General features: G+C 38.3%; 1 protein-coding gene across 8 annotated transcripts in view; it reads right to left on the reverse strand.

Moving 5' to 3' along the window:
* The window catches only part of LOC129764896 (F-actin-uncapping protein LRRC16A), a 58,574-nt gene that overhangs the window by 9,193 nt on the left and 21,567 nt on the right, over window positions 1-27,814 (reverse strand). For 4 of the 8 annotated variants that reach the window (XM_055764522.1, XM_055764520.1, XM_055764518.1 and 1 more), the window contains 9 exons: window positions 27,544-27,796; window positions 27,307-27,482; window positions 27,091-27,253; window positions 26,957-27,028; window positions 26,782-26,802; window positions 26,466-26,715; window positions 15,778-16,509; window positions 15,665-15,724; window positions 15,282-15,547 (listed from right to left, as the gene is read on the reverse strand). In XM_055764522.1, the coding sequence (XP_055620497.1) occupies window positions 15,282-15,547; window positions 15,665-15,724; window positions 15,778-16,509; window positions 26,466-26,715; window positions 26,782-26,802; window positions 26,957-27,028; window positions 27,091-27,253; window positions 27,307-27,482; window positions 27,544-27,796 (1,993 nt within the window). The remainder of the gene's footprint in view (window positions 1-15,281; window positions 15,548-15,664; window positions 15,725-15,777; window positions 16,510-26,465; window positions 26,716-26,781; window positions 26,803-26,956; window positions 27,029-27,090; window positions 27,254-27,306; window positions 27,483-27,543; window positions 27,797-27,814) is intronic. The other 4 variants (XR_008741283.1, XM_055764524.1, XM_055764523.1 and 1 more) reach the window with 2 other exon arrangements.

Below are 27,814 nucleotides of genomic sequence, written 5' to 3' on the forward strand. Positions count from 1 at the left end.
TCGTGGACATATGGGCCCCACTGCAATTTGCACATTTGAAGGCTTCAGGTTCCTTCATCGGGCATTGGTCGGTGAGATGAACAGCAGCACAAACGTTGCATCTTGGTTTCAAATGGCAGTTCCGTGTGCCGTGGCCAAAGTTGAGACAGCGCATGCACTGTGTCACGCTCCGATTCGGTCCTCTGTATGCCTCCCATTTAACCTTCACGTCGCTAATCATGCGGATGGCTTGCAGGGCACGTAGTGATGCACTGCCCTTGGCGAAGTGTACCAAGTACAGGCAATCACGATATGTCAGCTCTTTGTTCCGACGGTTAATAGGGAATACCGCCAGAGGCTGTAGCTTGTACATGTCGTGCAACTCGGCTATAATTTCCTCGGGTTCCATAGCCGTAAGCCCCCTGACTACCACTTTAAACGGTTTGTCTGCTGGCACGTCATGCGTGTAGAATGGAATACCAGCCTTGGTTAGGTAGGTTTTACATTTGCTGTATTCGTCTCGGCTTGCCGTGAGGATCTTAATTCCCATCCTAGTGATTTGATAAATGGCTTTTACGCCGATCGCTAGCATTGTACGCTTGAGCTTATCCAGGGGGACCAATGCAACCACCAGAGGGGGTAGCTTCAGTTTCTCCTTTGCCGGGGGTTGGATTCCAGATAGTACTCCGCTGGGATCCGCGTTGTTGTTTCCCATCGCTGCCGTGGTTCGATTTGATGTAAGTTCTTCTTCTGCATCCGTCAGGATCGCAAATTGGTTACTGATGCGGTCTGATTGGTCTACGCTTCCGGTGAGGGAGGCCGGCGGACGGACAGACACGATGCTGCTTCGTTTACCTCTCTTCTCATCGGGACTGTTGCTAGAGTCATTGGGGTTGAGACTCTTCTTTTTTCTCTTTCCCATGTTCACACTTGACTGTACTACGCTTGATGAAAAATCCAATACGTCTTTACTCGGTGAAAGCTAACACTGAACTGATGAACGAAAGCAAAGGAAGCGTCATTTTATAAACCATAAAAGTATAGAATGTAAACCCCACCCTTATTATATTCGTTGCTTACCCTGAGAGAGAAACGAATAACATCGAAGTAAGTATACAGTAAGCTTATATAATAAAGAGGGTGGGGTTTACATTTTATACTTTTATGGTTTATAAAATGACGCTTCCTTTGCTTTCGTTCATTTCTTACTCTACTCTCGCACCGTGAGGACTCGTTTGTTTGGGACCAAGCAGACAGCTCGTTAGTCTTTCGGTGGTAAGGCACCACGAAAGCAGCTAGGATAAGCACACCAGCCGCAGGAAGCGTGAAGAAGCCACATCGCTATCGACCAGGAACTTTGCGTGAAATTCGTCGCTATCAGAAGTCGACCGAATTGCTGATCCGCAAGCTACCTTTGCAGCATTTGGTTCGTGGAATTGCTCAGGACTTCAAAACCGACTTGCCCTTCCAAAGTTCCGCGGTTATGACGCTGCAGGAGGCTTATTCGAAGAAACCAATTTGTGTGCCATTCACGCAAAATGCGTCACATCATGCCCAAGGACATTCAGCTGGCCCGTCGAATCCAAGGAGAGCGTGCTATATTAGCTTAGCATATAATCAACGGCCCTTTTCAGGGCTCCAAATTTGATAGATTAGAGTTCAGAAAAGTTTTTTGCAGGTCAAACTGAAAGGAGCATTTAGCGAAAATCGTGGTGTCGATGATAATTCGATACCGATAGGTGCCATGGATATGGATTTGATAGTGAAGAATATGAAATACATAACATGATGTAGTGAATATATCCGAAGAAATCACTTTGATGAAACTGCATTATAAAATTATTTGTGTACAAATGCCGCAATCGATAATTAACTCTAATTTGCGCTGGGTAATTTTCTTCGGAGGACTCGATTCCTCCTTTGAGCATTAATAATCTCTTTCTGGCAAAACGAAGTGGCATGAATCACATTATTCGAAAGATAAAATGAAGAAGTTTTCTTCCAATTTCATTCAATCTCCAAACATCTCTTTCTCCCGTTTGTCGTTTTTGCGTTCGCTAATCCTTTCTCACAACACCCATTTCTCGTTTAAGAAATTGTTGAGTAAACATCGTTTGCCAGTGAGCGTAGAGCGGGAATTCCTTAAGATTCATTGCACCTCTAATAAATTTCCGGAAGACGTGGTCTTACGTTGATCGCACTTGATTGAAAAATCCAAAACGAAATGTATTTGGTCGCAGCATTATATGAGTAGAAAGCAAGCAATCGCTCGAAAATGATTTGATTTTCGCGATGTGAAACATTTTTCGTTTTTCATGTTATGCATCCAATATTGGATACGAAAATTTTCTACTGATGGGGAAAAATAATATTCAGAAGCTTTCCTGTTAATTGCGATTGATTGAAAAATCACAAAACCAAATGTATTTGGTTGCATTGTCATATAGATAGAAAACATTAAAATAAACTCTTTTGCATGAATGTATTTTACTATTCCTAGGGGAACTGGCAGATTATTTTTCAGCAACGAGAGTTCCGCGCGTGTATGTGTGTGTGTGTGTGTGGCGGCTGCCCCCATGTGTCAAGCGGAACCGTGGCATCACTCTCCTCTTGATGGATGCTCTTCTGGCCTTAGGTGCACAAACAGGCTCTTGGTGACAACGTTCATCAGCGCTTTCATGATAAACGAAATTAGCTTCACCACAACAGCGACAACATGCTCCAATCGCTGTTCAATTATAACTGAGTGGGTTTATGAGCGGCGCTCGCTTATATACCGATTGGTGATTTCAATAGCCTGTTTTGAAAGCAATTTCAAGGCTATTGAAACAAGTTTTTGGATGAAAAAGTAACAAGTATATAACGCGTAGACATTTTATCTTTCGAATGAAGTGTTTATCATACCATTTCGTTCAGTTGTTTAAGAGCTATTAACGCTCAAAATCTCGGTCTCCGGCGTAACTCTTTCATTTTCAAAACTTTGATTTTACACCTCGGTATAGAAATGAAAGACGTAGTCCTACGTCAAAACAGGTTTTCCTGTATTGGAAATCCATTATTATCTTTGATGCTTCACTAACTCGTAAAAAGAAGTTGAATGGCGTACTGTTCATTTCGTTTTTATCGTGAAGTGTATACGGAAATAAGGCCCATAGCCTCTTGATAAACAAAATGAATCGTAAATTTAATTAATGGGCTCAGAAGGAAAGGGGTGTAAGTGACTTGATCGATTTCTCTTCATCAACTTTTTCTCTAGTTAATAACTCAACTGCAAAAACGTTCCAGTTTGAGTTTGCTATAGAATCCGATAGATGAGGTTCTGACCGATCTCCCACATTATCAAATACAGCTGGGAATGCGTTTGCAGCTAAGTTATAAGCAAAAGAGAGAGTCGATGTAAAGAAATCGATGATGTCACTTACACCCCTTTCATTTTGAGCCCTCAATTCATGTATTTCAACACATATTCCTGCTATCAAATCTACGTTTTTTAGTTTTCTTTGCTATCTCCACATTGCATATTTTTTCATTCCAAAATAACAGGTAAATACTAATTGTTTAAAGTATGTGACATTCGGTTGAATTACGGCTTTCGATCAACAGTCAGACGTTCTTCGAACCGTTTTATGATACCAGATACCGTGGAATTTAAACGGAAACGAAACGCCCAGTTCGAGATGTGGCTAAAAAGTTGCATGTGAGCAAGACTTTCGTGCAGAATACCAAAACTCGAGCTAGACTACGTACGTTTAAGGTTCAGAAGTCCCCGAACCGGGACGAGAACTAGAATACGGTCGCAAAAAGTCGTGCCCGGAAGTTGTACGACCAAAAGTTAACGAAACCACACTGCTGCATAATGGATGACGAGACATATTTGAAGACGGGTTTCAACCAGATTGCAGGAAATCTTTATGTGTCTGCCAAGGAAAAGGTGGATGTTCCCGAGAACCTCCGGACACAGAAGATATCGAAGTTCGCGAATAAGTTCTTAACTTGGCAAACGATTTGTACTTGCGGAAAGCGGATTACACTTTTCGTTACCGCAGGCACCATGAATGGAAAAGTGTATTTGGAAAAGTGTCTTCAAAAGCGGCTCCCTCTCCTGAAGGCTCACGACGGTCCGACGTTCTTCTGGCCAGATTTTGCATCATGCGACTATACGAAGGACGTGCTAGAGTGATATAAGGCGAATGATATCGATTTCGTTCTGAGAGGTCTGAACCCCCAAAACACTCCGGATCTGTGCCCAATAGAACAATACTGGCCCAATATGAAGGGGACCTTCCAAAACGACCTAGAGTGAAGAACAATGTAGAAATGAAGAAAACATAGATTAATATGCATAAACTGTCGATCCTGAGGTCGTGCAGAACCTTATGGCTGAAGTTAAGGTCGATGTTCGCGTATTCGGATATAACAGTTCGGCTGAAAAGTTCATAAGGTTGACGTCTACACTCTGTCCAACTTTTATAAGACCAGGAGATGACCTGGCTGCTTTGTGCCATTGTAAACAAACAATGCTTCAACTTATATTCTATTGTATTGGTATTGGTGACTACCATACACTGCATGCTTTTCATATGTGTGTGTGCAAACGCTTAGCGTAAACCAAAGGTTTTATGTGTTTCAAGTATCAAGTTTCTATAGGCCAGTTACATTTTTCCGTTGTTTTAGCTGTTTTGATCAATAAATCTGGAAAATTCCGAAAGGAAAAATGCTCACGGAGAGAAAAGAAAGACAAATCGATGCATTTCACCAAGAAAATGTTAGTATCAGAGAAATTTCTCGTCGGATTGGACGATCCCATCAAGTAGTGCTCAATTATTTGATGAATCCTTAAGGATATGGTAAGAAGGAGAGAGCTTCACGTAAATCGAAGCTCTCTGACCGGAATAAGCGGGAAATAGCTAGAACAGCTTCGAATACCCCAAAATCGCTTATGCAAATAAAGTAATATTTCAATTTAAATGTTACTCGGGTGACAATTCGTCAAGTTTTGATAAAAATCCTCATATAAAGAAGGTTTAAAAGGTTAAAGCTACTCATCTTACACCATCTCACATCGGAGGACGTCTGAGTTATACCAAAGCTCACATGAACCGACAGTGGGACATGGTATGTTGTGACAAAGAATGTTTCCAAAAGAATACATTTTGCTATAACCATAACGAAAAGTTTTTCAATGTCTTCACTAACGAAAACAAGTTCAATTAGGATGGTCCTGATGATTTCAACGGGTACTGGCATGATTTACGGAAGAAGGAACAGTATTTTTTCAACCAGGAATTTTGGAAGTTCGTGCATGGTTCGGGCGGGATTCTGTGCAACCGGAAAGCTCTAGATAGCTTTCACATCATTCAAGGATTACATACATGTTCTGGAATCCTCTCTCCTACTCTTCTCACGTGGATATCTCAAAAAAATCACATATCATAACATATTCATATCAGCAAGGTAACTAACCAATGGATTAAGGACCAAAAGCTTAATTTTTTGGACTGGTCGGCTCGCTCTCCAGATTTGAATCCTGTTGGCAAACTTAGGGGGATCCTTGTACGTAGAATCTACACTGAGGGAAAACGATACACCACGATTGAAGAGCTCAAGGTCGCAATTTCGTAAATCAGCCGTTCGTTTTGAGTTTTTCATTGATAATACTTATGAATTTTGAAATGGTCTTATAGAAACTGGACAGCTGAAATTATCATATTTAAGCACAACAAACAAACAAATAACTCTTTTGAACGAAATTTACATCAAATATGCTTTATTCTAACCACTCAACAGTGTATGAATGTATCTTGTTGAAAACCTAACTGTTTATGTTGCAACGAAATAGAACCAGGCTGGTCTTATAGAAGTTGGACAGAGTGTAGATGGCGCCTCTTGCAAAAATCTACTTGACTATCACAAAGCACCATCTTTCAATGGATACGTGTCAAAATTTGACAGCATCGGTCGATTGGTTCGTGAGTTACAGCATTGAGAGTGAAGCAACTTTTGTTATTATGAAAAATATTGTAACGGGTTGTATCTAGGACACGACCGCATTTTTCGACGTAGAACTACGGAATTATGTTATTCAATCCACTTGTTCATCATTTCGGATATTATTTTAGAATGCATCGAAATTTTTGTAGTATCTTTTTAGCAATTAAATTTTTATAACTTCAGTAGAATCAAAAAAGCCGAGTAGAGTCGAAAGCTATCAGCATTTCTCGTTTATTTGGTTCAACTCGCATCAGACTCGCTCCTTCCTGCTCAGATATCAATCACAAACTATAAACACATTTGCTCCTATATTTCGCTTGAGATGTAATCGAACCCCACAACATGCAACAGTAAAGTTACCCTGCTGGAGTTTGAAAGCAAACTTTCATGAAATATACGTTTATCTAAATAAATGCAGTGTATATCTATATTCCAAAATTCTGGATAAACTTCCACATCCGCACTAGCGCAAAAAAAATCTCGTATGCTGCTCTTCTTTGTCGTAGCACACCTCGAGACAAAGGGCTTCCTCTCCTTGTATCGATCTGTGTGTGTATGTGTGTGAAATCAGCATTAGGCATGTATGATATACGCTAGTTGTGTAATGCTAGCTCACTCGCATATGTGTTTTCATTCTATTCTATTTTTGATTTCCGCCTCTAGCCCTGAGAAGGGCCCCTTGTGGAGAGAAACTCTATTCCATACTCCTCTGTCACCCGACAAGAAAACAATCCTCTCCCGCTCGACGTTCTGCGGCAACCATGTTGCTTCGATGACCACCGAACGAGAAGTGGTGTGGCTTCAAATCACGGATGGCTTATTTAAACCAAATATGTTGAAAACGGGCAGAAACGAATGTATCAGTTGCTCGTTATTGACAGCTCTGTTCGGGAATGCACACAAGTCGGCAGAACAAATGTATGGGAAAATGAGAATGCTTCCAGTTTTCATTAATTTAGACTGTTTAGGTATTAGTGGATTGAACTGTATAGTGGTTTGAACTGTATAGTGAGGGTTTTAGAGGGCAGTAAATGTTTCTATGGTGGTTCGCCACTACTCCCCGTCTCGATAGGGAAAAGGGGCTGCCACACAAATTAAACTCAATTTTTGTATAACTCGAGAACTAATCAAACAAATGGAACCGAAATTGGAATATGATAATTTTACAGTACAATCAATATTCACATAATGGTATAACACTTCTCCCTTCTCTGAAAGGGGAAGGGGGGGCGATAATTCCAAGTAGGAATCCATACCTGTTTGAAGCGTTAATAATTCCACTCCAACACCGATGGGTGCCATTGACTATGGATTTGACAGTAAAGAATACGAAATGTTACACCATATAATGGATATTATATCACCATATCGAAGAAATCACATTTATGAAAGCAGCGTTATAAAATTATTTGTATACGAATGCCGCAATCGATCGTCGTTTCCAATTATTGGGAAAGAAGTCTTATTTTTGCTGTGTAATTCCGAGGAGAAATCCTTTCCTTCACAAGCGTTAATTGTTCTGCTCCGGATCAACGATGATTCCAATTCTCGGGCTTGTGAAGGGGGTACTGTTTGCGCTTCCACTAAACTTCGAGGGGGAATCGATTCTTCCTTTGAGCGTTAATAATTCTGTTCCAGCTAAACGAAGTGGTATGATAACCACTTTCTCCGAAAAATGAAATGTCTAAGAGTTATATGTTTGTTACTTATTTCCAACGTTAGTCCTATGTCCACCTTGCGGTTATATCACAAATATAACAGATATATGTTCTATTGAGTGAACTTTTAGTAATAGGAGTACCAGTAAGTTTCTTGGTTTTTTTTCAAAAATTAATGCTTTATTCTGCAAAAATGGTTACAAATTTAATATTTAAAATATTGTCCATCGCTAGTCACATTTTTTTCCATCTTATATATAATTCGGAAATATTCGGCCGGTTTGTCGGCTAACCACGAACAGAGCTGCGATTTGTCGTGAGAATCAAGTGATGGTACTCACACAAAGATAATCAACAAATTTTGTGCTACGATTATCTTTGGTGACCATCCCAAAGCCAGTCCAATAGTGTGAGAAGAGTATTATCACAACACTAACACATGGTGAGCTTCTACTTGACAGTAGAAATCCGAGCTCCTTGGTCAGTGTCCTGTCGCTGAAATGTCAGAATAGTGCGACACTCAAAAGTCTAGCTGATGGTTTGGTGTTTGGCGATATTCACAACATTCGCCTCTTTGTGTTTGTTCTTCGTGACTAGGGATGCCAGATGTGAATATACAGTTTCATTTTAAATACAATTTGAAGAATATTGTGTTTTCAGGCATGTATTTTCTTTTCAACTTTTCAGACGGCCTTAACGTTTTTAGCGGCACTTCGCCGACTATACGTAGTAATACACGTGTCATTTGTATTAGTACTTAGTTTGTGGAATAACACGCCTTGCGTATCCCCTCTATTCCGGCTCCCGATCGGGTTTGAAATTAGCAAAATGATGCATTTTGTAACCCGTTCGACTTCGATTTTTTTACCAAATTTGTTTCTCATCATTGCAAGGATACTAAATCAGCAGACATGATCGCAATTTTACTGATATTTAGTGTCCTGTCTATTCTGTTGCAGACTTATATTTTCAGTTGCAGACTGCAGGGATATGGTATTTCTACTCTTTATGACTTGATTCCCTGCGCTAACAACCCCTTTTTTCATACATTACTTTGCTATTTTCGCGGTTACAAAAATATCTGCCATTTATACACATCAACATTTCAGTTTTTTGTCGAAGGCTTTCACAAAAAATCATCTGGCATCTCTGGAGATGATGACATTTACTCTGACAAAGGCCAACACGAAAATGACAAGTCACCAAGTATTTTTGTATACATTATACATCAAATAGTTTTGTGTACTATGTCTCTCTGGGTTGACCGCTACCGACCGCGCCAGCTGTCCAAACTGGACTGCCACAAAACGCAAGTTACGCATCTGATTAATCTCTGCTCCCAGGGAGACTTCCCACATGTTCTACGGTCCTTCCAGGCCAGTAAGAAAACTCGCATCATGTGTCTGCTGCGGAAACTACCAATCGGGCGCGAAACGGCTACGCAATGATATAATGAACTTCACAACGCCCGTGAACCGGAAGGTTTCCACCTTCAGGACCATCAGCAGTAATTACCACATCGAGTTGAATTTTTAATTTGTGTGTTCATCTCACGTTTATTAACTAAACTTCAATAGTTCTGGTAATGATTAACTCTAAATAAAAAGAACACGCCTTGTCGGTTTTCAACCGGATAGTTTTCATGATCCGCATATAATCATGAAATGATAATTTTATCAATATACTTAAATACCATTTCATTCAAAAACCATTATGCTGCACCGTGTTTATTTTAAAATTATATTTTATGTGATTTTTGAAATTATGACACCATAATATTTTTTATTATAAATGTCTGTTCATTCTAACTGCAAGAAATAAATACTCGTTCGATTAATCGAATACTGAAAGACAATTGTTCGAATGAATCGAATATTGGCCCCACGATTGATCGATAATCAAATAAACGAAAAATTTAGACATCTCTAACAACAGCAACAACTTCTACTTCAACGAACAAATTTAAACAACCGTCGCGATTGTCAAAAATGATTGGAAATGTCTGATCACTCACATTTCTACTACCATCATACGCCACAACCACCGCTCTCGTAACGTAAAGTTGTAAACAGAGCGATCGGCAGTGAGAGGCATTAGAACCAACCGTCATTTGGTTAGGTGTCAGAAACAAAAGAGTGAGTATCACTACTGAATTTTTGGATCTCACGTGCCGTGAGAGGAATTGAGTGACTATGGTCAGCTTTTTTGTGACATTGACAGTGATGGATTGCAGCTCTGACCACGAATCGATCCAATTTTTAACTTCATCAAAATTAGAGAAGTGCTGGTCAACCAGGCCATGTTGCATCGATCGAAAAAGGTAGTAATCGGACGGAGCAATGTCTGGAGAATACGGCAGGTGGAATAGGACCTCCCATTTCAGCGTTTCCAAGTATGTTTTAATCGGTTTCGCGACATATGGCCTAACATTGTCGTGCTGCAAAATAACTTGATCGTGTCTTTGCTCATATTGTGGCCACTTTTCCTTCAGTGCACTCATAGTACACCAAACCCAGCTGGTTTCACCAAATAGACAGCATAACCTTAGGATTATCGTAGTGGACCCACTTTTCATCCCCAGTAACAATTCGATGCAAAAAAACCCTTTCTTTTATGCCGTTGAAGCAGTTGTTCGCACGTGAAAAAACGGCGTTCGACGTCTCGTGGCTTGAATTCATATGGCACACAATGTCCTATCTTTCGGATTATTCCCATTGTTTTTGAACGATCGGGTATGGTTTGCTGAGCTACTCCAAGTGTATCTGCAAGTTTTTGTTGCGTTTGTGACGGATCTTAATCGAGTGAAGCTTCCAGTTCTTCATCTTCAAACTTTTTTGGCGGTCCGGAACGTTCTTCGTCTTCCAAGTCAAAATTACACTTTTAAGCCGTGCAAACCACGTCTGACACGTTCGCTCAGTTGGAGCATGGTCATCATGAGCTTCCACCAAAATGCGATACTTTCTTCATATTGAAGTAATGCAAAAACACTTTCGTTGGTACGAAATTCGACATATTCGAAGTGGCAAAAAACTATTTTGTTTACGCTTCAACTTTTGACGCGCAATGACAGTAGCTTTCCAACGAATGTCTGGAAATTTGATTCACTGGAATAATAATCAAGTAACGCAATCTGTTGTAAATCCGAAGAAACTTACCGGTACACCTAATATTTAGTCGGAAATCCATCACTTTTCAATACAGCTTCTGGAATGTTTCTACCGGAATAACATATCAAGTTCCACAACTCGTCCCGGTTTATGTGTTTTATATTTGTCATATTTCTCTTGACCTCGTTCCAAAAATTTTCTATTGGGTTGAAGTCCAGAGACTGCGCGCTGGCCAATCCAAAACGTCAATTTCTTATTCAACGAACCATTGTTTCACCTTTTTCGAGGTGTATTTAGAATCGTTATCCTGTTGGAATCTCCATTTTGATGGGATTTCCTCTGCATAAGCTAGACTTTATTCAAAGAAGAGGTCCAACGCCATGCTATGAAAAGCATCCCCATACCATAATACAACCCCCGCTATGCTTGATGGTCTCCTTCGTGTATTGTGGAGAGAACTCGCTATTTCTGGGACCTCTAACACAATGTAGGCTATCTGAACCGAATAAATTCACTTTTGTTTCGTCACTCCGTAACACATTTCTGAGATAGCAGGCTCCATGTTTTTTTTCCAAAATTCAAAAAAAAAACATGGAGCCTGCTATCTCAGAAATGTGCTACGGAGTGACGAAACAAAAGTGAATGTTGGCTCCATGTTGTATGAGATTCTCCAGATGATGTTTAGCGAATACCACTCTTTTTATAACGATTTCTTCCCGATATGAAGGGAGTTTTTCTGGCAGCATGAACACGGTATTTACAATCAATCAAGCTGTTCCGGATTGTTCTAGTTGTCATTTCCAGTCCAAGTTCCTTTTTGATAGCTGTAGATGTAAGGAAAAGATCTTTTTTCACCAATTTCAGCATTCGGCGGTCATCCCTAGAACTAGTTTTCCTTTTCCGTTCTCGTGTTTCTGATTTCCTCCGGTATTTCAGGGCATTTGTAACCATATTCTGTGAGCCGCCGATAGTTTCTGCTATTTCTTTAAAAGTTTTACCTTCATATCATAGTTGTTTAATCAGCCGTTTTTCATCGGGACTGCAATGTTTATCACGACCCATTGTCTGTAAACGCAAAACAAAATTTCAAAGCCAACTTATGAAATATTAGTATATCAGTACAGACCTAATATTTTCATTCACAGAAAACCGTAAATCAATACAATCAAAGTCACGTCACGATGTATAGTATTGTTAAACACCTATTTTTGACGTAGGACTACGTCTAACCGGAAGATATAGGGGGTGAAATGAAAATCTAGGCATTGAACAAGTAAGAAAAAATGCAAGATGTGGAACGCTTATAACTCGAGCATTTCTCAATAGATCGCAAAGATTTTTGCATCAATTGATAGGAAATATATCTACGCATCTATCATAACGAATAACATTTCATTTTTCTTGATATAAATAATTGAATAATTGTGAAATATCAAGCATTGTCACAATGCACTATGTGCCCATTTTTGATTGGTCCATTTTGTGCTCCTCAAATCGTACCGACCAAAACGGGCAACCAGAGCAGCAGCGAAATCACATCAACAAACCAACACAAGCAGCCATGGTTGGTTATGGCAAAGGAGGAAAAGTGAAGGGAACGGTAAAATCCCGCTCGAACCGTGTTTGTCTGGAGTTCCCCGCAAGGGTAGCTAGGCCGAGCGCGTTAGTGCAGCAGTGCACCAGTCCACCTAGCCGGCGTTATATAGTTTCGGCCGCCGAAGTGATCGAGTTAGCTGGCAAAGCTGCTCGCGACGATAAGAAAACCCGCATTCGGAACAGAACACATTCGGTTCGGTGCACATCAAGACAACAGGCAGTTGCAGCGAGTGGCGAGTGGCAAACGCAATCGCAAAACGGCAGCTGGTAGCAGAAGAAAAAAGTTTGTTCTTTATACAAACTGCTTTGGTGACAAATCCAGAACAAGGCGGCATCGAGGGCGTTCGAAATGGTTTTTTTCAAAATCACGAGTACAAAGTTTTCTAAATTGGAACCATTCCATAAAACACGGCGCTTATCAGGGCCATTAAACCTTTCTAAAAAGAGTTTACGAAATGCAGTTCAATGCATTCTAAAATAATATCCAAAATAATAATAAAACACAAATTGATTTTTTCATAATTTGTTTGCCAAGATCTGATGAGTATGTGAATTTGGCAGTTGTTCTGAGCTTATTGATAGTTGGGGACTTTCCTGATTATTCAATTTTCACCAATTCTTAAATTGTTTCCAGATTGAAAGTACAGTAATTTACAATTAGTTCGACATTTAGCTAATTGGACGGACATGTAATGCGACATATTTAGTTGGACATTTTTGTAAACATAGAGTTCGGGGTCCAAATTATGACCCCACATTGAAAGTCGACACTGTACCACTGTCATCGCAAATGTTCAATTACAGGTTAAAATTACCTCCAATTCGACACTGAGTGGTGGTAATGCGACGTGCCATTGAATGTAATTTACTGTAAAATATGTCACAAGCTGGATGGGAAGAAATTTTCCAACTGTGAAAGCTGTGGCGAGTGGCAAACGCAATCGCTAAACAGAAAGGTTTAGCCGAACAAGATGGGGATATCGAGTGATAACAAAACAATAAACTCTTCATATTGGAGATAATTTTGTGATCCTGAAAAGGACCCTTTTTAGCCTGCATGTGAATCCAACGAGCGAACAAATCGTAATGAATGTATTTTTTTGCCATCGCTGCCTTTTAACGCTCATTCGTTCGTCTCGTTAGACTCGCCCCTGAGTCTGCCGATTGGTCTCTATCCTGTGAGTGTGTACCGCTAGAGTACAAAACGCGCGGACCCCAAAAAATATCTCATTTTCTTTCAAGCCGTAAATCAGTGTGGTTGTATGGCATCGTTTCACATCACATCGCATCAACGGATTGATGCCGGAGCACCAGTATACCTAATAGCGGTTATAGAATTTCGGTTGCCGGAGTGCTCGAGTTGGCTTGCGAAGCTGCTCACGATGTGGAGGCGATCTGGCGTAGTGGTAACATCCGTGCCTCTCACGCTAAAGGTCACGAGTTCAATCCTCACTCCCGACATTCTTCTAAAAATGGAAGTAAAAGTGACGAACCAGCCCAATGAGTTGAAAATCACTATAATACAGATAAAAAAAAAAGCTGCTCACGACAATAAGAAAACCAGCCTACAGAACAGAGCACATTCGGTTCGGTGGCAACAACTGGTTTCAGCGAGTGGCAAACGCAATCGCAAAACGGCAGCAGGTAGAAGAAGGAAAAAGTTTGTTTATACAGACTGCTTTGGTGGCAAAACCAGCCACCGTAAAACACGGCGCTTTTCAGGGCCATTAAACCTTTCAAAGAAGAGTTATTAAAAATTTTTCTCAATACTAATGCATTCTAAAGTGACATAATATGACATATAATATAAACTGATTTATTTTGGTTATGCTTGTTCTTGAACTTATTGGTGGTTGGGGTCTTTTAAATTGATCATTCAGTTTTCACAAACCCATGCATGGTTTCCGAATTAAAAGTGGCTTCACATTGTATGCAGGATGGCATTAACGAATTTTCTCGGTAGCAAGAACTGCTTTCTTTGGTTGATAACTGATGTTGAAAATTGATTGACGTTACATCTGCATTGTATAGAAAAATAACTAAGGAGCAACATGATGAGCTATGTATTTCCTGCTGCTCTGTTCTTATTTTAAAGGACTTTAATCCGAAGGTCATTCGTCCCTGTATTTACTGTTGGTTTTTCAGAACGCTTATAGCTCGTTTATTTCTCGACAGATCGTAGAGCTCGTCTCCAAAACCTCAGTTCTTTTTCATTTTTATTTACTTTGTTTGCGGAGACTACAAATCTTACAATTCATTCGTCTCCGAAACCACAGTTTAAGGTACGGTAATGTGCTCAATAGTGAAATATATGATAGTGAATAAGCTGATGACCACCTATGCATTCCCTATCACAGCCATCATTTTGATTGTACGATATGTTCATACGCCGAAAGATGCTCGGCGTTGAACATTTAATAAGTACAAAGCCTTCAGAAAAAAATCAAGAATCAATTTTGTAAAAAAAACGCAAAAACACAACACCAAAGGTTCTTTTCAGAACCCCCAACATGTTCATAAAAAATAAACAGTAAAGTAATCCATTTTTTCAGGTAGATAGGTAGGTATTCACGTAGGAGAAGAAAATAAAACAATATATTTAAAATATATATTTAGCAAAAGCTGTCCCCTTTTGTATAGTCCTACGTCACTCCGGTTATGTCCCCGACATTACCCACCCGTCTTTTTTTTTTCCACGCAAATACTAGTTAATGAAAGTTTACCTTCGCTCGCGGTCAAAATAATATGAATTTTGACGGATAGTATTGTTCCATTAATTGTTTATAATATAAGCAATAATCTTTTTTCGAACAGCTGGTCGTTAATGAGTTTAACAATGTGACACATTCTACGTAAAACCATTGATTCTAACCATATTTTCTCGATATGTGAAAATTTGTTAGTCTATATGTACAAATATACAATAAAAAATAATAACAAAAAATCTAACCTCAAACAAAGCAGTAATCTGTGTACCAGCCACGACTTTTCTTACAGGGCTCATGCCTTCTTCTCGAATCCCTTCGTGTACGGTTCCATGCTGTTTTGTAATACTGTCTAGGATTCTGGATTCATTATTATCACTGCGTTCCAGTGCGCTTGTTTCTTCAACAGATATTTTAGGAGAAATCTCCAACGATCTATGACTGGAATCACCTTTATGTGTCATTCTTGGTGTAGGAATTGGAACTCTATCTGTCGAAGATCTATCTAAATCTATGCCAAATGCCAGATTGATTTAAATAATACCAGAAGAATCATGCCAGAACAAATAAACAAACAAAAAAAAATGATAAAGTGTCATGCTACAAATATAGGAACAGACATATTTACCACTGAGTTTATTCAAATTAGCAGCCATATCTCGCACCGATTTTTTCTCAATAACAGCACCTATAAATATGGATATGATTATAAATATAAATGTTAGGAGTTGTGCGTCATACCTGGTGTAATACCGACGATGCTCCCTCCAGTAATTGCACCTGGTGTTATTCCAACGATTGAACCTCCAGGAGTTTGTCCAGATATTAGGACAAGATCAACTTCAGCATCATCCGCGTTGGGTGTCGTCTTCGTAGAGTCATTCGTAACGTCGAACTCATTTTTTGATTCATGGCCCAGTACTGACCATGGGCGAGGCTTTGGTACAGTAGTCGGTACCTTCGCTACACCATTTCCTGGCTGTATCTTTTTTTCTGAAATTTCTTTGCTGCCACTATTCATTATCGAATTGGTCTCCACAGGTTTACTCGTATTGGATAGCTCTTTGTTGTTTCCTATGACATTCTTAATGAATGTAGTTTTTCTAGCCGATAGAGGCGATACTTTCTCTAGATTGTCCGATGATCGCGATCGCGATGTCCAACTCACGTTCTTCATTAAAGGAGAAGCCCTCTCTAAATTAATGGGCCTTCTTTCCTCCAATATTGGGGTTGTCTCTCCAGATGTTACATTGCTGAAGCGACTTCCGTCATCGCGACTGAGTGTGGGACTATCTACAAATGACAACGAACTACATTCTTCTGATGTAGGTGACACAAGTGGCGTCAGGGTGGAAGGTGTGGCTGAACCAGATCTGAAGAAAGCATCGATACCATCTGTGACTACTACTCCAGATACGTCTGACGATATAATGGGCTTTTTAGGAGCACGTGTTTTAACTCGCTTTGGACGACCTAAATAGAACAATAATCCAGCTTATTACCATTATTCATCATTCATTACTGCAAATAAACATTTATAACTATAAAAGTATTGGGTTGTCCGGTTGCTGTCGATTGCTAGGAAAAAACGCAACATGAAAATTTCATTTGACAGGACTCATTTTGTTGTTCTTTGAAATTAAAAATTCTCTCAAGAGCAAGGAACTCGACCCTTTGTACAGCATAAAAAGCACCAGCAGCCTCGATATGCGCTGAAGTAGGAGAGCCTGACTGTCGTAGCAAACTAGATCTTGCAGCAGGTGACTAATCTCCTATCGATAACTAGACAGTTTTGGTTTGGGACCATCGACTGGAGGATGCTGGCGGTCCAAGTGGAAAAAAAAACCATCAGCAAGAACTTCCGAGCAGTAGACCTGAAACAAACCTTTGTCGAACTTGTCTCAGTAAAATATCGTAACTACGATGCTTAAAAAAAGGAGACAAGCAGTTCGTATCAGGCTAAGCGGGGTTTCCATTTTGCCAAAATCGGCAACTTTGGACAGGTTCTAACGCATGAACTGCTGATGGACGACTTCAAATTATAGATCACTAACACCTTCAGAACATTTTGGATGGAAAAATGCTCCGTAGCAATGAGGCTGTTCCTTCGGAAAATCATAAGCTTCATAACCAGGATCGAAGACGTGAAAGCGATGAGGGAGCAACGAACAGGGTTACCATATCTACAGAATAATCTGTATTTATATAGATTTTTTAAACTATTTAAAACCAAGAGTCTGCAGATACAGATTTTCATACAGAATTCACAGATTTCTTAAAAATAAGGTTCCAATTTTAAACAATTCTTTTTATTTAATAAATTTTAATATTTTTTTCCGATCACTTCATGAAAATTCTCCATTTCGAGAGCTTATTTTTAAGTCATTTCTTGATGAATTTACGAGATGTTGATCTATATTGCAATCGATTTGAACACTACCCTATTAATTTAATACTGTACAGATTATTATAAAAATTCCAATAGCTCATGCTGTGAGAACTTTCAATTTCCCAAACATTTGTTACGATTGCAAGGCGTTCCTTTCATACGGAATAATCGGTAAAGTCCATGTTAGGAACAGGCATTGCGGTCTACACAAATGAGGCAGCCCACCAAGTTAGGGATTCTACTAATCCGAACATTGAAAACTATTCCTTTGGAGAAAATGGAAAACTCGGACTTTTCAATCATAATTCAGTCTACCGAGCTGGGAACCTTAAGGCGAAGGAGGAAGGAAGCCACAAATGGCTGCCACAATGGCGCTCACTTCTTTCATTCCCCTCCCTTACCCGATATGCGAAAAAAATCAATAATTTTGCGAAATAGTCTGTAGAAAATGATCGTTTTCGCTCCCAACAAGTAATATCAACCAAACTCTAATCGATTACTCACAAGATTTTAAATTTTCATCTGCCGTCGCAATGTATAATGAAAAAACGTCGGAAAACTCGAGCTAGTGCTCTGAAAGTAAAATTTTCGTTTTTCAATATTCCGCAAAGATTTTGTTTGTATTGGTGAAAGCATCGTTATTTTTTCGACACTGATGCCAGACAACATCATCGAAACAGCTATATAAACCACTCAATTAAATGTTATTCCTGAGTCATAGCGTTTCATGTCGTGAAAATCAAGTGATAAGTCTGATAAGTGATGATGATGATGATGATGGTCCCGCCTCCTTCCCCTACAGAGGTTTGAGCAAGACGAGTTATCTAAAAGATAATTTATTTATTTTTTCTCAACATTGAAATCAGTATAGCAAACACAAAAAAACGCACTGATTTTATTCACAGATATAAGTTCAAAAAAATTGCAATGTCAAAAGACATGCCAATACTCAGTCATGTCCGCCACAGAGCCGATACGGTCCCGATGAGGCCCTTGCAGCCAAGTGGTCCACCAGAGCACAAGTCCAACCACCAGCCTTGTTTTGGATTGACTATGAATATCCTCATTCAGAGAAATCGAGAAAATTTCCTTTACGAAAAATTCCTAGACCGGCCCCTCAAAATCTTTCAATTTAATATCCTTTATATCTGTGCCACGCGCGCGACGCTCAAACTTTTGTAGACTACTTTTATTATTTTTTTTCAACTAATACAACTATAAAAACAACAAAATAAAAATAAAAATAGTCCATCATCACCAGATCATGACAGACATAATAGAGATCAATGCAAATTAAAAAAAAAAGATAATTTAAAAAAATTAAATAGTCTACATAATATAATCCGTTAAAAAACTTCGTCAGGTTAATTGAAAATATTAAAACAAACTACAAAAAATTGTCCACATTAATTATCCGTTCGTATAAAACTTCGTCAATAAAAATCTTCATCATAAAATTTAAAAAAAAATCGTTCGACTGTTAACTAAAGACAGCTTTCACGTGTGAAATACAGTGCCTCTTAAATTCTGTAAGTGTTGTTGCGCATTTAATATGTCTTGGCATCGAGTTGAAAACATTTATTCCTTTGAAGTACAACGAATTTTGTGAAGCACATGACAAGAAATTAGGTGTTCTTAATTCATTCGCGTTTCTAGTGTTATATCTATGGAAATCACTTCCTCTTTCAACTCGATCACACAAATATCGAGGCAGCAAACCATTAACTACTTTAAAAATGAACACCATAGTTAAATAGACAATTCTTTGCTTCACGGATAACCATTTTAGAGCGTCCAGCATCAAAGATGAGGAAGTGAATCTATTACATTTTAGGATCAACTGCATTATTTTATTCTGCAAACGCTGTAATCTCGATATTTGTGTATCATTGGCTAAAAATAATATGGAAGAACAAAAGTGTAAATGAGGAGAGATGATTGATTTGTATAGCTGTATTTTGCTGCAAATAGTTAAATCGTTTTTCAATCGGCATAAGATTCCATACTTCTTGGCAATTTTCTTGATAACATTGTCAATGTGAGTATTGAACTTGAGTTTGTCATCAATAATCACGCCAAGATATTTAATCTCCCGAACGCGATCAATGGTCTCATCATCAATTACAATTGAGACGTTTTCATTAGAACGATTTCGCGAGATTACCATAAATTTAGTTTTATTTATATTCAACTTCAATTGCTTATACTTCAACCATCTACTTAAAGAACGCAAATCTCCATTCAAATGTAAAACGACCTGATTCAAATCATTAGCTGCAATGAATAACACAGTATCATCTGCAAAAAGGTTAATATCACAAAATCGTAAAACTCGTCACATGTCGTTGATGTACATAATAAATAAAAGGGGCCCTAATACACTTCCCTGAGGTACTCCAAGATTATTCCCTACGGGACTGGAAATTGAATCATTAAAAATAGTCCGTTGAGTTCTGTCATACAAATAACTTTCAAAACATTTATATGCAGTACTCGTAATTCCAAAGCGCAGAATCGTGTTCAACAACAAGGGCCTAGAAATTGTCTCGAAAGCGCGTTTTAGATCCAAGAAAACAGCAATTATGGTATCTTTACATTCTAATTTCTCTTTCCATTTTGCTAACACCAAGTTCAATGCGGTTTCACAGGAATGTCCTTCCCGATATCCCGATTGTTCTGGTATTAGCAAAGCGTTGAGATTTAAATATTGCAACAGCTGGCCTTTCACAACTAATTCTAATATTTTCTCTAATGTGTGCAACATGTTGATGGGACGAAACTCTTCGGCTTTAATCGTTCCAGCAACCTTTTGAATAGGAACTATGAAAGATTCCTTCCACACCTGAGGCACATGCCCAGTTAATAAAGACTTATTAATAAGGTCCAGCAAGATGTGATCAATGATATGAAAGCAATCTTGAATAACTCTAGCATTAACATTATCCACTCCAGCCGTTTTTCCTAAAGAAAAGCAAATAGTTCTAAGTTCATTTAATGTAATTGGGTGAAATCTTTCAAATCTACAATTACTATCAACCGGCTGTTTTATTTCATCAGGTTCATCGACCAATTCAATGGACTGATTGATCAATGAAACACTATTGACAAAATAATCATTAAACTTAGATGCTATAGTCTGTTCAGACTGTTCAAGTGTGCCATGAAAAGCTATGCACCGCGGTTTACTATTACTAGGTTTCAATAAAGATTTCAAAATTTTCCATAACTTTTTGCTGTTGTTTTGATGCTGATCAATCTTCCTCTGAATATATTCACAACGAGTTTTCTTAATCGATTGTGAATATCTTTTGCGCGCGATCGTGTACATATTCCAATGATTTCCATCATTTGTTCTACGAAATTTGTACCATTTGTCTCTCTCACGTTCTCACGTGTACCAGCTGTTCGAGTTTTTCAAAGGTACAAACTTTTGCGTCACTAGCTGATTTGTACACGTTTTCAAGGTAATAGTTAGAACAGCTCCTGATTCATCTAAATTATCGACCTCGAATGGAAAATCCAGGCTTCTCGTCACAAGATTCGAAACAGCATGTTTCGAATATTTCCTCCAGCACTTTAATTTAACAAACTCGTCGTTTGCCACGAAATTATCTACAATATTGATAACTAAGGTCTCATGATCGGTTATTTTCAAATTGGTATCAGTGACTGTGTTGATAGTTTCAAAATTGGAATAAACATGATCAATTAAAGTTTTACTGTGCCTGGAAATACGCGTGAATTCATTTACTGTTTGTTTCAAATTGAAGAAATCAGATAAGCGCTTCAAATGGTTCGAATTGTAGTCATCACGCCAATTGATATTGAAATCACCAGCTAATATATTTAATTTTCTAGAATCAAGGAACATTTCGAGCCAGTTTTCTAAAATTTCAACAAAACGCTGGTCACTTGAGCTGGGGCTATGATACAAAACACCATAATTACCCATCTTCATGCCACGTTCAACTGTAATGCCCAAAAACCAGTTTCCATCAATAACTTTTTTTTTTTTTATCTATATTATAGTGATTTTCAACTCATTTGGCTGGTTCGTCACTTTTTACTTCCATTTTTGGAAGAATGTCGGGAGTGAGAATTGAACTCGTGACCTTTAGCGTGAGAGGCATGGATGTTACCACTACGCCAGATCGCCTCCACATCAATAACTTCGTTGAGGTGAAGATTGAAGTGAACTGATTCTTGGACATAAATAGCAACACCGCCAGTATGTCTAGAATGTGATAAACAAGCAGCAACATTATATCCCGGAATACTATATTGATCAAATGATTCAATTTCAACAATATGCGTTTCTGATAATAAAACTAAAAGTGGACGCTTTTCCTCAACAATCTGACGTAATGCTACGTAGTTTGTTGACAACCCCGCAATATTTAAATACAGAACATGAAATTGATTCACAATTCTTCTGGAACATGGTTGCTATTTATTGAAATGTAAGCTGCCTTTTTTCAATTCATAAAGTCTTTTGTATACTAAACATTCAGAACTAAATGCGGCATGGTTGACGTCCAAATTCATTTTACGTTCTCTATTCATTTTCAAACAATTAACACATTTCAATACAGTTGACCTGCACTCAGATGTCTTGTGTTTCTGACTACACCTAGAACACGTTTCACAATTTTGTTTGCAATCCGTGCTCTTATGTCCAAATTCTCCGCATTTGAAGCATCTTAACACACTAATCGCGGGAACTACGGAGCACCGATCAAACCCCACATTTATTTTTTTCGCACTCAGTAAATTATTATATGTGTCAACATCTACTTCAATCATAGCGCTATACTTGTTGTATGTGAAGCGTGGATTTTCGAAAACTTTCAAAACTTTTACATCTTTAATTGCGATGTTTTCATTTTGACTCTTTAAATAGTCAATGAAAACGTCGGAGGAATGCTGATCGCTCATGCCCACAATTTTTAATCTTGGCACCGATATGCATGATAATTTTCACCCAAAATGCTTTCAATATCATTTTTGACATCATTTATGTTGGCTCCAGGCACACTCAACAATGATGGAGCCATCTCTACCATTCCTAAAATTACCAATTTTGTGTTTTTGGATCTAGTTTCGTTTTTAAATGCTTACGAGTTTCCTCGCAAGCTTGTTTGGACTCTTTGGGTTTTATTACAATAACCGACTGAGTCTTACGACTACTATTGCTCTTTATATTATTATCATTACCATTGTTGGAACTTTTTACTACATCCGCGAAACTTATGTTATTTAGAATGACATCATCGTTATCATTGTTCTGATATTTTCGTTTCTTCCGTTTAGGAATGTTTTGATGCGATTCAGAAGGAATTGCACCAGGTTCATTGAGCGAATCATTCCTTGCAGCTAAATTATTCTGCGATAAATGTTAAAAATGAACTTGTCATAGAATCCAATCTCTCACATATAAATTTTTCAAGAGACTCACATATATTTTGTCTCAAATCTTTCATACCGCACTTTAGCGCGCTGTCTAGTTGAGCCGTAATGTGATCTCGCATGTCCGTAAGCGAGTCAGAGAGTGAAGATAGTTTCATCACCTCCTTCTCTACCTTTCGCACACCCGAGATAAGATCACTTTGCTCCCCACAACCCTGGTCTGATAAACAGTCATTACATTTGAAAAAAACATTTACGTTCTCCGTGATAAGCTTTGCTGTCGGCCTGCTCAGAAGTGTGCATTTGTAGTGGAACACTCCGCTACACTTACCGATACAGCAAACCGGCAGATCGCTTACCACTATCCCCAGTTTACACACCGAACATTCCATAGCCAACACAGATTAAAGCGGGACGCTATACAACCATACAGAGAAGAGAAATAAAGGAAGAATGAACCGCCACGGCTGCTATACAAGAAAAACAGCACGCCGGGGCCGGCTGAAAAAGGCAAAATTAAACAAGAATCGGTTGTTGTGGGCAACCGTTCTCCTACTTATCCTGATTTCTCAACACAAAGGGCACACGAACGAAGATTTCTTTCGCTGCACAGGGCAATATTTCACACTAAATATTGATAAACTATCACAGCACAAAACACAATACTATGTCCACCATGATAATTTTTCAAAAAGTGAATTGATCTATTTACGTACCAAAACCAAAACAAACGGTGCGCTTTGCTCTTCGTTCGCAAACACTACTACCCAATGAAAAATACGTCGTTTTACCTATACTACTATAATGACTTCGTCTCACCTTCACCTTGGAGCTTTTAGCTATTGTTGTTTGAATTTTTGATGAAAATAAATGTCAGGTGAAAGATACATTCCATCGATCTATCGAGTTGCATTGAGTTCAACCCAATTCAGCAAATAGTGGAATTGAATCATTGAATATTGTGAATTTCTCTTCAACAATCTTGCTCTCACTGAAAACCGTCATTGAACGCAGCCTACGGATGTTCAACAAACTGAACATGTTCTTTAATTTTCAGTTGAAGCTGTTGAAACAGGTATTTAACTGGATAAGAGCAGACAAATAACCATTTGCTGAAATGAATTGATAAACGGTTGAATAGTGAAACTTCAAAAAATATAAATATAAATATGAAAGAAAACATACCGATTAATTTCTGTAGAATAAAAAATATCTATCTTACTTACTTACTTGTCCTTATCCTAAGCACGTGGCTTCATGCCAATTTAATGTCCCCTTCTCATACGTTGACAGTTATCCATTTTATCAATCTACGTTATCATTCTTTGGCAGTTATCCTGTACGCTACCATTACAAGCCTGACATGTTTGTGTGTGCTCAAGAATATTTTATCATAAGGGTATTTACGTAGCGCAATGCAAACAAGCATGAAAGAATGCAACTGGTTAAACTTTCATTACACCTCAATGTTATGCATTTTTTTCACTACAATGTATATTAGGGTGCCAATGAATGTATGGGAAAAAATCGACCCTAAAATTTCAGAAAAATACTATACAAAATGTTCGCCACCTCAAAAAAACACCCTATGCCAAATATCAGCTCAATCGGACTTAAGGGAGAGTGGCGCAAAGCGGTCAAAGTTTGAGTTTTTTGAAAATCGAAAAATCACTCAAGGGGGTAAATCGGGGTTTTCGAAAAAAATTTGTTGATGCCAAATTTCTTAAAATTGCATGAAACGTCGAGATCTAGTGTCATCTCGAAAAAAAAATTTTGTCAAGAATCGACACTCTGGAACTTAGTTTTTTTTTTGAATACAAGCCGAAACGTATGGTTTTGAGTACCAATAAAAATAGTTATCTCGATTTTTCTTTCGGAACATGCTGCGAAATGTTGATTTGCACGATAATATACCCTATGCAAAATATTAGATCATTCGAACTTCATTTATTAGTGTTGCAGACGTTAAAATTTGGGGTTCTTTTTAAAACCGAAAAATCACCGGAAATCAATAAAATTTTGGTGCCAAATGTCTTAAAATTACATGACACGTCAAGATTCACAGTTACCATGACCGACGCGGCGCTCTGGAACCGCGAGATGTTTATGTGGGACGGGGGGATGCTGGCCAATGTTGGCGCCCACAACCGATCATTTTGAACATTGTGCGGCTGTTGCAAGATAAAGAGTTTCTCATCAGAAAACTCGAACTCCTGACCTGCGTGCCACGAAAGTATCATACCGAATTCGTTTTTGTTAGGTTTCAACTCCAGTTCCAACCTAACTGCTGTCAAAACGTTTTTTTATTTACTCAGTTTCAGCCCAGTTTCGCACTAGGTTCAACCCGAAAGCTGTTGGGTTCGCACTGAAATGATTCACGGGTTCACCAATACAACTATACTGAACGGTCAAGTTTCGAGTATTTTTATGGAAAATCTAAAAATAAAGACTAAGGTAAATGATTTTGGTTTTGTTGTGATTTGTCCACTTTTTTGAATGCTCTAGTTCAGCGCACCTGTGTCATATTAGGTATACGAATAATTCAAAACATATAAATAATATTGTTTTCTTCGGGATTTACAGTAGTTTTATAGCATATTTTAAGAATATTAGGAAAATAATTGAATTCTCAGAAAAAAATACTGAAAAAATATTTTCGAAATCCTACACTGAAAAAAAAACGATCTCAGATTTTGATGAAATGGTAGATAAATATGTGCCCTACAACTCTTTCATACATCGCAACTTGTGCATATTTAAGGCAAAAAAGTTTTTCTAGCAAAAACTTTTTCAAGTTTTTTTCTCGAAAATTTTAATTTTTTTTGTGTACAGTTATAGAAAAAGATTATAACAGGTAGAAATGGATTTATGGTGACTCAAGGATGCTAAAGTTTTCTTTTTTCTGCTTGTTTTTGTCGTCAAATACAATATGTTTAAATTCAGAGAGCAACGACAGCTCTCAAACAATAGCCATCTGCCAAAAATCTCTTGATCGGTTGGTCAGGTATCGAATAGTTGTTGTAGATTTAGGTATCTATTAAGAGTCACTGTAGATATGATAATAATAAATGGATGCAGTCCAGTCGTGACCGGCCGCAAACGTAAAGTGGCGAAAAAGAAATAGCAGTATTTTGTTTCGGCGTAATCATCAGAATTCAACAAAAAAAAAGTGACAATATTTAGCAAAAAAAGTCAAGCCGTGATCTCCAGGATTTGCAAGGGATTAAAGAAACGTGGGTTCAATTTTAGACCCTTTATTGCTCATCTTCTAATTGGCTTCTATTAATTTAAAACCTCCATAAAAATCAATCAGCTGAATTGAAGATATAACACAACTCTAGAACTCTAGCTCCTTCCAATGGAAGCATGAAGTCTGTCTAAAAGTATCCAAATCATATAGCAATATTGTAAGTAACAGTGAATACCATTTTTCTTTGTATCAATTGAATCAATGAAATTTCAGAACAGAAATAGATAAGTAAATGAAAAATGGATAACACATATGGCGAGAATATGGAAACAACTTTGCCAAAAATAAAATTCACTTTTGCTGTATTATTTGATGAACCTAATTTTTCGAGTGAAAAAATGAAAATGAAAGAAAAAATATACCAGATGAGCTTCAAATACTCACTTTTCACTAAATGTTGCAGTGTTAGTGACTGACTGGGAAGTTCAGTGACTGAATCACAGCATTCGTCTTCTTTCTGTTCCGAAGCTGAGTCTTGCCCTGTGCTGGAACTGAAATTTCGCTCGCGGGAGGGCATCTCCATCAAGTCGGGAATGTTAGTAAGGCTCAAATTTTCAATACCTAAACCGACCACCGATTGGGGGCGCACTTTACGCGCGATCGATCTTCGTTGATTCTGTAGCTGAGGCGTTGCCTGCAATTTCATTGTTCATTACAGTATGGTGAAGAACAGGAATGATTACGTTTCTTAAATACTTACAAGATTAAGATATTCCAGCTTCTAAAATATGGATTAGGAGTACATGTGGGAAATATATGACATAATGTATTTTTGAATGTTGAATATACAATGTAAATGGCAGTTTAATGTGATCTAGTGAAGCAGGGAGGTTTTGTGTGGGAAATTAAAGCGGAATATTCGTCTAGGAACTTACAGTGGGTGAATCTAATCCTAATTTTGGAAAATTCATTCCACGCACTGGAATGTGAACTGAACAGTCAGAATCCTGGAAATGTAGAAATTAATAAGTTTTCTTTTCAACATTTTTTACAGTTACAATACGAATACCTGGCTGGAGCGACTTCTCGAGATGTCTGGGGTCTGAGGATCATCCATTATACTATGTGGTGATTCCGAAACACCCAAGCCTCTTTTATAACGAGTCAACGCTTCTAGAACTTCATCTGTTGCTCTGTCGGATATGAGACTAGCCATTGCCTGTTCCACTTCACTGCAAATTTTCGTAAATCAGTTGTTATTTTCGAGAGAGTAGAGCGAACTTACCTTATTCTGTTCATGATTTCGCCCCCTGCACTGTTCACGAGACAGCTTTGCAAGAATTCCTCTGAAATTATCAACCTTTCCTCACATCCTTTCCTAAGCTCTGCTAACACTAATTGATTGCCAAGGGTTTTGGGACATTGTTCTATACCAGTTCGAAGCATCGTTTCCATTGTTTCCTGTGTTCAATATATAATTCATAAATCATGGTCGACATATCCACCAAATAACGTTTCTCACCTGTAGATAATTTTTTATGGATGCGTTCAAATCTGTTTTCATTTTACAAAGCCGAACTTCGATGGGATGAGGATCAGATCGAACCGATTCCTGGAGTTTGGGCAGCAACTGTTTGCAGTTATTGGCATCTTCAAGTAATCTAATAAGAGAGCCTTCAAGAGATCCTTGCCGCATGGACATGGATTCTTGAGTTTCTGCTACAAGCTTGTCCAAAATTTGATGAGTAGAAGATAACAAAAACCCGTGCTGTAATCTGTGTAAAATTAAGTAA

This window comes from Toxorhynchites rutilus, chromosome 2 (assembly GCF_029784135.1).
Source record: "Toxorhynchites rutilus septentrionalis strain SRP chromosome 2, ASM2978413v1, whole genome shotgun sequence".
In the NCBI taxonomy this organism is placed as follows: domain Eukaryota; kingdom Metazoa; phylum Arthropoda; class Insecta; order Diptera; family Culicidae; genus Toxorhynchites; species Toxorhynchites rutilus.